We start from the raw sequence: 11,770 nt of genomic DNA on the forward strand, positions 1-11,770 counted from the left end.
ATACCCTGCACATTGGTTAAAAAATATTGTTTTCTACATAAAAAATATACATAAATGAATAGTCAGCTATAGTAGTCGAGGCGATCTTATGTAAGAAAGATTAGAGAATACACCCATATGTTTTCAAGAACGAGTTTCCCATAACGTGGGGCTATGGAAAGGGAGGGAGCGAGGGAGGGGCTGCGTAAAGTGCGCAGTAAGCGGCGTGCGTGATATTGTGTGCTCATATGCGCTTTCACATAAGAATGCATAGAAAGCAGTTAATTCGTTTGTACCGCCAGCTGGACGCCCAGTTCAAAGTAATTTCTATTGAGGCTAGGAACGTATTTCTTGCGGAATACTTACATACACACGTATATACATACATACATACATACATACATACATACATACATACATACATACATACATACATACATACATACTAACATACATACATACATACATACATACACACACACATACATACATACATACATACATACATACATACATACATACATACATACATACATACATACATACATACATACATACATACATACATACATACATACATACATACATACATACATACATACATACATACATACATACATACATACATACATACATACATACATACATACATACATACATACATACATACATACATACATACATACATACATACATACATACATACATACATACATACATACATACATACATACATACATACATACATACATACATACATACATACATACATACATACATACATACATACATACATACATAAATACATACATACATACATACATACATACATACATACATACATACATACATACATACATACATACATACATACATACATACATACATACATACATACATACATACCTACATACCTACATACCTACATACCTACATACCTACATACCTACATACCTACATACCTACCTACATACCTACATACCTACATACCTACATACCTACATACCTACATACCCATATACCTACATACCCACGCCTCCTGCTCCGCCCTCTTGGTGCTCCTCCTCCGCAATGCTCCTCCGGGTCCTCAGCTTGCCGCGTTGAAGCCGCCTGCGCCTAGTCCATAGGTGAATTCTGCTGGCCTTACTTACACTTTTGAGAATCGAGGAGGAGGGCACCTTTTATTTAATACGTGTTCTTATTTATATTTGCCGCGCAACAATGCAAATTGGTCAGCTATTGGTATTTTATAAGACAATTTACATACATACATACATGCATACATACACGCACACATATACACACCCATTCACACACACATACATACATATATACACACATACACACGCGCTTAACACTATTCTTCCTCAAAATTCATGTGAAAAGCTACCAAAAATTTCCCAGACCCATAAATTGGTCAAATAACATCAGAATTGCACGCGGCTTGGTTCTTTGCTCATAATTTGACCCCTAGATCTAAAACGAAAGCAGTTTCAATTTGTTTGGGTTTTACCAATGAATTGCATGCTTTTATGCCACAAACTCCAGGAAGTACAGCAATATAAATTGTGTTCTGGACGAAAGTTTTTTTATTAAAATGCATTAATATTCTGGTGCTATCTGGTTACAAAGGCTGTCCGTTAAAATTGCAATATCAATTGCCTTTCCAGCGTACATTTTATGTGTATAAGTCATTTAGAGGAAGTTTGGAAGTTATAGGCAGGGATGCTGATAATATGTGGCAAAACCCATTGGATGGCGATCGAATCGGCATCCGAATCACCGAAGATAAGTATAATTTTAAATGCACTTTTCAGAATCCTTAAAGTTCTGATATTTTAGTGGCAATTGTGAATCCCATTTAGATGGCAAATGGAAAAGCGAAGAAAACCAAACAGCAGAAATACACAAATTGAAATTGTGACGAGTTTTGAATCTAACCAAAGAACACAGCTCAGCAACTGGCTTTGGTAGCATTAAACGCGAATATTGCGTATACGCCGCGTGGTGAGGTGGGAGTGCGCAATACACAATGCTGCCAAGCTCAACATAGGCGCGACCGCGCTCGAGGTGATTTAACTTTTTTGCTTGCCATTCATTTATTTCCTTTTTAATAGCAGAAAGCACACAGAAGGCAAAAATATTGTTGGCATACTGTTGCAAGTGCTTCCTGACGCATGCCCTGGCACTGTGTGTGGGTATATTGTTTGTTTTAACTTTTGGCATTTTGTACGCGAACCGAGGGTGTTTCACAGCAAAATAGAAAACTAAAACAAAAACGTCAAAGCACACAGAAGAATGAAAAATAAATTGAAACAGTCAACCGGGCCAAACTTACCTATTCCAACTATCTCTATCTCTATCTCTGTTTGTGTCCGTCGAAAATCAACGCAGCCCAACTCAATCTGTGCATCAAGATTTCGTGACACCAGTGACCCACCGACACTAACAACATCAGCAGCAAAACAGTTGCCAGCTAGCCATAGATTAAATTGCTTTCAGTTTGGTTTAAAATTGTTTGCGAAATTGTAAAACGTTCTTGACCCAAGGGGCCAACTGGGCAAGCACACACAATCCTGATCATAATCTTGGCATCTCGACTGCATATCTATCTTTGCCGTATTTTACTTCTGTAAACAGTTTATAAGTTTATTTATACGCGTCAAATTGGCACATTTGTACATCGGTACAGGGTTCGGAATAGTTATTATCTATGGACAGATTAAGAGCAAAATGAGAAAAAAAAAGTTTGAAATTTGATGGATGTGTTGATGATTGGCATGATATAACTGCCGAGAAGCATTAGATATGTATAAAAAAAAAATTCTTGGGGAATATATTTGTTTTAATATGTTGGGCTCGAGTTCCACTCGAAGTTTTTATATTAATACTTATATACTCATCTCTATATACAAAACTGCTGTGAAATGAACTTTAAAAGTTAACTTTTTAATTATAATAAATTATTAAGGAAACAATTTGAACTGCACGCAATTAAGCAGAAATATTTATATTGTTCATGTGTCCGGCGCTTATCAAAACGATACAAACAAATTTTAATGTTGCACACATTAACAGGTAATTGTAATTTATTATTTAATGAACATTAATCCTGCAAGCCTAATTGAACAACTATACTGAATTGCTGCAAATTAGCTAATTGTATTATGGATGTTAATAGCTTTAAGCTACGTAGTATGATTGCTTTGAAATTCATTGCAGGTTGTTTCTATCATTCAGAACACAATTACTTTGCGCTGAGAACTCAATTTTGCACAGCGCGAAAAACAAGATGAAAAGCGCGCATCAAGCAAAACATGCAGACTGAAGGTGGAGCATAGTGTCCAGGAATGGCAACACATGCTGCTGGTTCTCTCCTACCCCTGGTTATGCATAGACCACGTTTGGTCATGCCGCTGGTGCCTAAAACTATGCACCAGATAGAATAACAAGCACGCAGCCCCTCAATGGCACACAATGCCTCTTCTTGTATTTCAGTCATGCATAAAATTTTTTACTTTCCAGCCAGTTAGCCACTTGCTTGTTTCCCCCATTTTTTCATTTGTTGTTTTTGCAGCCTGTAACCAATCAAAATGAGAATAACGGGTATATTGGTTGCGTGCAAATGTACGTAACAGACAAATAGAGACTTTCGACTAGATTTTCTGTCTCTGCCTATCTAAAGGCGTTTTAATTTCAAAAATATGGGAGAAAGAAGTTGCAATGTAGCTCAAGTCATACATATGCACACATTTAAATTCATTCAGGTCGGATCATAAATACCGAGTAGGGCAGCCACTAAAAGGAAGTTTAAATGGTTGTGACAGCATCTAGGTACTTTGTGCAGGGTATACCTTAGTCTGACACTCTTGACTTTAACACACTTGTTTTTCATTATTTTTTTTTCGTGGTGTTTCCTTTATGTTTTTTCAACGCTCCCGTTTTATTTTCTACGCACTGCAAGTACAAATGTTGACATTGTTGCTGCTGTGTCTGTGTAGCTGATGTTACAGCTGACAAAGCTTTCAGGCACACAATGTCGCATCTAAATCATGTTGACTGCGCACTGCCCATGAGAAGATTGTGGACTATAGGTAGCACAGTACAGTAGAGAGTACGTCGCCTATAATCCAGAAGGAGTGTCTAGATATGGCGCAGATAATGAAGATTTCTGGTTCATAATACTTTTCAGAGAGCATTATCTTTTATCAAAGTAAATATATTTACTTTTATCAGCTTCAACAGCCTGTTACTCAGCTTTAAAGATGTCGTCAGGCTCCATTTTTTTATAGCAAAAAATTAAAATTATGTAAACTTTTAAGCAACCCTTTTTGCTACCGAATTTACATTTAAACATATAGCTCAACTTCAGCGACAGCTCTTTTAAGTTGCACGTCCCTTAGCAAACTGTTTAGTTCATTGTATTGATGGCTTTCTGCTTCGTTGCAGTTGCATTAAAGAGCAATGCACAAAATTGTTACCAGCTCTTGGCTTTGGGCCTATCAAATTACATTTTGTGTGTCATCCGGAGAGTCATGTGTCTTTTTGTCCCACTGCGTCGTTGGCCCATTTACAAACTTTTTAATTCGTTTGGGCAACAAGCAAGCAGTTACTTTCGCCCCGCAACCCTGGGAGGCAATTTCCAATATCTGTGCGCATTTTGTTTCCATTTTGATAAGCTGCTTGGCCCGATTCTGTGGACGATTGGGTGACAATTTCGTCCACTGCCGCCCAGCTGGCCCAAAAGTGAATGCTGTGCTGCAGCTTTGTAATTCAGGCAGGCGTATCACCGACTAGGAAGGTCATTTGTAACTTTAACTAAACAAATTTGAAAGCCTCTACGCATATCAAATGTGGGCTGGTTCTTGCGAGAGCCCTTTGGGCCAGCTTCTTCTACAGCTACGTATGTATAAAATGGCCAACTGCTGCCAGGTAAGGCATCAGTAGCACAACGTGCCACAACAAGGAACGTGGTAGCAGCTTTACAAATTACAAGCAAGCAGATAACTAGTCGAATACTTCACGTCACCAATCATGAAACGGGTAAGTTTGCAGCGTGCCTGACCATAAATTTCAGGGCAAACGATTGCCTACGGTGCCATGTGAAGCGCATCTCAGCAGAGACAGGCAACAAATCAGGATAATCAAAAGTAAAAAACGATAAGACTCCAAAAAGAAACTTCAACAGTTTGTATGGAAAGGCATAACAAGTTTGTGGCTGTAACAACGAATTATGATGCACTTACCAACGTAAAGGTGCGAAATGTTAAAGCCCAAATATAATTGAATGCAAAATTACACTATCATACATATCATACACACAGTTGAATAATGAACTTCTTCTTCTTAGATAACATTTTTGTGTTTTCACAAGTTGGGGCTATAATTTTGGAGTCTTCAACCCTCAAAATGCTTAAAGTCTTATCAACTTGTAACTTCCGTGAAAGTTAATATATCCTTTTTTACATGCCATTTCAAGCAACCCCCTGTCAATTAATTTTAATGAGAGTAGATTTCTTGAGAGTTAGGTTTCCTGAAGAACAGTTATTCATGTATGGAGACTATGTAAAAAAAAAAGAGCAAACAGCAAGTATCTAACGCCAACGTCCATTGGATATTTTAATTTATGTGCTTGCCAGATTTCAGACTTTAAACGAAAGCAACAAATACCCAACTTATTTATATTGCTGTGCCTTGCCTTACAGACCTGCCTGTTGATCTGCGTGTGCCTTCTGACCTGGAATGTGGCCAGTGCGTCCTATCTGCGACCCATCGAACTCAACCAATTGAGCAAGTCAAGCAGTCTCCAACAACAACAACTACAACAGCAGCAGCAGCTGCGTGACTTGAACAATGATGACTCCAATTTGGATGAAGCCACGACCATTTTGCCTAGCTCCAGCGAGGATTACGACAGCCGACCACAGTACACATTTGCATACGATGTGCGCGATACGCTGACCGGGGACGAGAAACGACAGGAGGAGAAGCGCGATGGCGATTTAGTTAAGGGACAATATTCGCTCGTCGAGCCGGACGGCACGCGACGCATTGTGGACTACACGGCGGATGATGCAAGCGGCTTCAATGCAATCGTATCAAAGCAGCGTCTGGATGAACGTCTCAGCACATCAGGGGCATCCTCCTCCTCAACATCCTCTCGTTACAATAGCATTGAGGAGCTGCAGTCTCGCCTCACAGCCCACGCCATTGCCGAGGCCCAGGCCATAGCCGATGCCCAACACCAGTCGCAATTGCAGCTGGAAGCACAGGCGCGCCGTGAATCCGAAAACCAAGCGCGCCTGCAATCTCAACAGCTGATGGAACAGTTCCAGCAGCAAGTGCAGCAAACGGCCCAGCTGCGCCAGCAGCAGGAGCAACAGCGTCAGCAACAAGAGCAACAGCTACGCGAATTGCAGCGCCAGCAAGAGCAGCGCGATCGTGAACAACGCGAACGTGACCAGGAGCGTCGTCAGCTGCGCGAGCGGGAACAAGAACGGCGTCTTAGCCAGAGCCAAAACCAAAATCAGCGTCTTCTCGAGCGTCTCAGCAATCAGCAGCAATCGTTGCTGTTGCCCAGCTCCAATCAGCTGCTTGGACAAAGTGTTCAGGCCAACGTTGTTTCCCATCCGCCCACTCTGATATCTCGCCTGCCTTCGGTATCAACAAGTAACCTTCTGCTGTCTGGGGAACGTGATCTGGATGGCTGGCGCCAATTGCCCACCGCCCGTCTTAACATCGAGCGCACCGGCCAGTCCGTCATCTTGGCACATCCGTCCAGTGCTTCGGTGCAGGCACAGCTCATCGGCTCGCCGCTGTTATTGAATTCAGCCAACCTGAATGGATTGATCACGACGCGCCTCAATGGCAACGCAGCACGCGCCGGCGCCTCCATCAGCTGGACCCAGGGAGGTCGTTTGCTGGACAACGAGCTGTGGCAACTCGACCGTCTCGAGGAACATGACAGCCGTCGCGAAGACAATCGTCGGGCAGAGGAGCAGCGTCTTGAGAGCGAGGAGCTACGCTCAATCAGCTCTAGCTCGGAGCGTAGCGGCAACCGACGAGCTCAATGGTAAACGTATGACCAACACAGTCCAAAGTCCAAGCTTCAACTGAACTCAATTCTTGACCGACCTCAATCATTTGCAATGGAACACTGATTATGTCTAGAACTTAAGCACACAATTTCTACTCTAAGCGAACTTTTGTGTTATGTTAGTCTTATGTGGGATACGGGTACTTTTTCTATTTGCTTGCTTTCCTAAAAACAAAACTTCGCCAGAAACTAACCCAATCAAGCTCAAGCTGCAACCTGTCTCTGCCTAACTCTAGCCCTAAGCTTAAATGTTTTTGTGTAACTTTTGTAGTTAGACCAACTGCGTTATTAAACTTACAACAAAAAAAAAAGTGTAAAGCTAATAAAGAAAACCAACGCAACGCGTATGGATTGTGAAAAACGAACAGTTTCGACATTATTAAATTCAGAGTGCAGCAACAGGTTTTGCTGGCCAATTGACCCTAGTCTCCTTTCAAGGACCTTAACACTTGGCTATGCCCACCCTCCCTCGCACACGTATGTACGCAACTGAGCCATAAACCTTGGACCAACTTTCTTTGGGGCAGCAAGTGGCAACAAATTTTTTTAATAATAACATAGCATCCGGGCAAGTGGTAGCAAAGTTGATCCATTCCGCCCATGAAGTTTACGCTGGACACTTAAAAACCAAGTTCCACCTGCTCGGCTGTGGGGCGGAGAAATTGAAGCTGTTAACAGCATCGCCATAAAAAAGCTGTAAACGTAACAAGAGGGAAGCTTCAGGACAGGCCATACCACACATAGAATACTTCTATGGTAATTTAAGGTATGCATTTAAAACTAAGCAATTAATAAACGTGATATCATCAACAATGAATTGGCTTGTCCCTGTTAAATGTGGGCATTTGAAATGAATTAATGAAACTCCGAAACAAGATTTGTTTGCCTTTTACCAATTCTAATTAATATTTGAGTTGAAGCCAATAAAATTGGTGGTTCCCCCTTGGTTTATTGTCACTCGTCATAAAAATAGAATGCTGCACAACAATGAAATGGCACCAAGAAAATTAATTGATTCATAAGAAATCATTTTTTGAACTTGATCCGTTTAGAAGGTTCAATATTAATAAATCACAGGCTGAAGAAGCTTATAAAAATAAAAATAGTACTTTTGCTCAACTAGTTAGCCTCTATTGAAAGCCCAACGATATTTTCGAAAGTGTAAATGTTTGCAATGGAATTTAAAGGTCATATTTATAATATATTTAGCCGATTCTTCCCACAGCGTTCTATATTATATATATTTGTCCGATCATTAATTTTTAACCACGTTTACGCAATGCAAAGGCTCTGTCATATTTCAAACTAACTTAACTTATAGAAAACTTGTCGAGCAGCCCCTTTTTAACTGTAGTTAATCAGGTTGGGGCTACAATAGAGCGCAAAGCTTGTGTGTCTGCATAAAAGCTGCAATGCAACATTTAATAAAAATTCAGTTCAACTATTTTAAAAGTAGCTTAAGGCCAGCCGCTCTTTGGCTTCGAGTTAAGGCAGGAGTGGCTCAGAGCTGACATGCAGGCTGCCAGATGTCGACCCAAAGACGTGGGTCCCCTTGAAAAAAGGAATCACTTAAAAATTTATCAGAACTGCAGCTGCCTGGCGGCAGCTCCCTTGGGCGCTGCCAGTTGACAATTGGCTGACGGCTCATAGAAAACTCAACAAAACAGCATGTGTCACTGTGAAATCCACGACAAAAACGCACATGCACTCATATCACAGACAGAGCGCACAGGACTCAACGGATTGTAGTAGCAAAGCCAACTGTTAAGACTTCTCTTGACTGTGTCACTTTCCGTAGTTGACCTTCTCGTGTTGTTTAAGCCAAGTGCTTAGCTGCCAATAGCCCCAACCTGCGGCCAGGTACCGGAAGCTCAACATAAAAAGACGGATAAGGCAAACAGCTGTGTTAAAGTGGAAATGGCGCACACAACAGTGAGTATAAAGGATATTGATAGATATAGGAGAATATATCTCGAATCTAAAAATAAGACGTAGAAAAACATATAAAGAAAATGTACTATGTCTCAAACTGAACCGAAAGGTACCTTCTATGCTCTTAAACTATATTTACATATTATGTTTTTTTTTAAGGAACGAGCCATTGCATGCGATATGTATATCCCAGGAAGCATCAATAGCCAGCGAACTAGTCTCTCAGCTTGTCGGCTATCCTCTTAAAACTAAGAGTCTTGTAACTGGGTGTATATACTTGTGTATAACCGCGGAAGTATACATATATATATATAAATAAACATTATGGGAAAATTAGGCGTACGATTATTTGGCAGTCGGTTGCACCCGACTTTAGCCTGGGGCGACTAATGATAGAAACCGCGTATTATACTTCTTTATTTTACCGGTGCTATCGGGAAAGCTTTTAGTTACTGTGGAAAGTATAGCCTTTGTGAATCTTAAGTTAAGTAAGCTTTCCTTGTCAATGTAAAAAGTATATATGAGCCTATAGCCTGGAGTCAGCAGTCACACAGGTCAAGGTTCGAGGGCAGGGCAATTTTCAAATCACAACCTGTCCGAATAATTGGGATACAAGTTTTAAACTTCAGACAGCGTCATCTAGCGCACTTCACTAGCAAGGCCAACCGATAGTTTTATTGCGTTCGTTCGTTTACTATTTGTTATAAGCCATCTGTTGTTGGTGACCTAACATTATGAAAAATTATTTTTAATTGATATAGTGGGAGTTTAGCAAATTGGTATCCCTGATCTCTCGCACTCGCATTCACGCTTTCTGGTGCTTCGTATATATTTAATTTTGGTATAGTAAAGAAATATAAAAAACATTCAGAAACTCTTTTGATCTCAACAGTGCCATTCATAAGAGCGCCTTTTACCGATAACAGATTCTGTTTGCGACCCGCTCCCAATACACACACCATTCGGCGTTTTACCAGAGTTGTAAGCTTGTTAACAGTTGGCCAAGAGTGAGAGAGAGATTATTTACGGGTTATTCAGCGAGCACACACACCTTCGTCAAATCCCATCTATCGGTGCCACGCATGTCCATTCATTGGCACGGCGGGTTCTCTCGTGTGTTGAATGTTTTTCAAGAAGCGTTACCTTTGGATCCCCTACATAAATCAAAGGTGACTTTGCCATATCTTTCGATACTTTTCTTAACTAATTTAGATTGGGGAAAATACTACATATTTTCCTATATGACAAGATGTTACGGTTAATTCGACCAACTCTCTTGCTACGCTTTCGGAGCGACATGTCCTCGAAGGACAAATCGAAGAAAAGCTCAAAATCAAGCAGCAAGCCCTCAAATACGCCGCGTCCGCCCAAGGATCCGCCCGATGAGGGCTATGCGCCTGAAAGTGTGAATCATGAAGACATGGAAGTGTCCGATTTTGTTAATCCAGAAGCCTTTCGGCAATTCAGCAGTCCGGAAGAACGCCTTGGTCCTGGAGCTGGCAAGAACAAGGAATACAAGAATGCCCATTACTTTGGCTATCATCGCTTCAGCTTTGTGGTGTTGCAGAATCAGTCGCTAGAGGTGCGAGATGAGCGTCGCATCGGTGGCGGCGTTCAGGTGATAACGGAGGCCGATGAACAAGAAGACAGCTCTGATGACAGCTTGGAGTCAATAAAACAGCAGGAAGCTGAGTGCGACGAACAACTCGCTGCTCAGGCAAAGGATATTGAGAATGAGAAGCTAAAGGCCTGGTGTGATTCCATAGAGAAGAAGCAGAGGGAGTTGGCCGAGTTACAGATGTCCAACCAGTCGGACGAGAACAAGGATCAGGTTAAGACATCGAATGAAAAACAGAAAGAAGAAGATCAAATTAAAACGACAATTGACAAAAAAATAGCCGAAATCTTAACCGAATGCGAAGGTAAACTAGGCAAAGATAAAGCTGAGCCAACGGGCCAACAAAACAAGGCATCAATCGACTGTAAGGAACTGATCAAAGCAGCAGCGGATAAAGCTGCGCTTCCAGCGAAAGGGAAAGGGCAAGCTGAGGACGGAGGGCAAGAGCCCCGCCAGGAGACAGAAAAAACAGAAGATGCCGAATCGGCAGAAGAGTTGGCCAAACTCAAAGCAACTATAGAGAAGTGTGAGCAGTTTAACAGAGAGAAAAATATGACGGAAAAAGGTGAAAAGCCCGAGGAAAATCAAACTGAGAACAATTTAGCGAAGTGTAAAACGGATAAAGATGAGACAAAGTAAAAACAACGAAAACCTTAGCCAAATACCTTAGCGAAGACATAAACAGACACCACGTACACACACCGCAGACTGCTCGCCAACTGGGTGTGACTCTTTGATGTGCATTCTTAGCGGCGACAGAAACCGACCAAACAGTAACTCTCAAACTGTCACTTAAATAAATATCGTATTACTGTTTGGCCTCTGTTTTTTTGTTCTGCTTTAAAGTTTCTTTGAAATCGAAATTTGAATTGTTAATAAATTCATAGTAGAGTTTCGCATTCAATCAATTGATACGCCTTACAACGCCATAACGGAAACAAGCTCCGGGGTTGCTGCACAATTTCAGGGACAAGCCAAACGTAAAAAAAACGATATGAATGCCTCCCCACATGCGGTGTGTCCGTAGTGTGAGTTGATAAAGCGTTTATTTAGGTACATGCATATATGTATATATGTACGTTTGGGTCTAGGTATGAGCTTTCCGAGCTAGTCATTTCATTTCGCATGCATCGAGTTTTTAACGC

At 41.2% G+C, this 11,770-nt stretch overlaps 2 protein-coding genes across 2 annotated transcripts; both read left to right on the forward strand.

Annotated features, from left to right (window-relative positions):
- The first annotated feature begins 4,921 nt into the window (after positions 1-4,921).
- Positions 4,922-7,440, forward strand: Crys (Crystallin). Its single transcript, XM_002052252.3, has 2 exons — positions 4,922-5,022; positions 5,685-7,440. Exons 1-2 carry the CDS (start codon positions 5,014-5,016, stop codon positions 7,053-7,055), a joined length of 1,380 nt encoding a protein of 459 aa, XP_002052288.1. The 5' UTR covers positions 4,922-5,013; the 3' UTR covers positions 7,056-7,440.
- Positions 7,441-10,195: 2,755 nt separating this feature from the next.
- Positions 10,196-11,441, forward strand: LOC6627553 (caldesmon). The gene has a single exon (XM_002052251.4). It carries the CDS (start codon positions 10,257-10,259, stop codon positions 11,262-11,264), a length of 1,008 nt encoding a protein of 335 aa, XP_002052287.2. The 5' UTR covers positions 10,196-10,256; the 3' UTR covers positions 11,265-11,441.
- The last annotated feature ends 329 nt before the right edge of the window (positions 11,442-11,770 follow it).

The sequence above is a fragment of the Drosophila virilis genome, chromosome 4 (assembly GCF_030788295.1).
Source record: "Drosophila virilis strain 15010-1051.87 chromosome 4, Dvir_AGI_RSII-ME, whole genome shotgun sequence".
Classification (NCBI taxonomy): Eukaryota; Metazoa; Arthropoda; class Insecta; order Diptera; family Drosophilidae; genus Drosophila; species Drosophila virilis.

What these genes read in the sequence shown, in the direction of transcription:
- LOC6627553 (XM_002052251.4), top strand. Translation starts at nt 10,257, where the DNA reads ATGTTACGGTTAATTCGACCAACTCTCTTGCTACGCTTTCGGAGCGAC.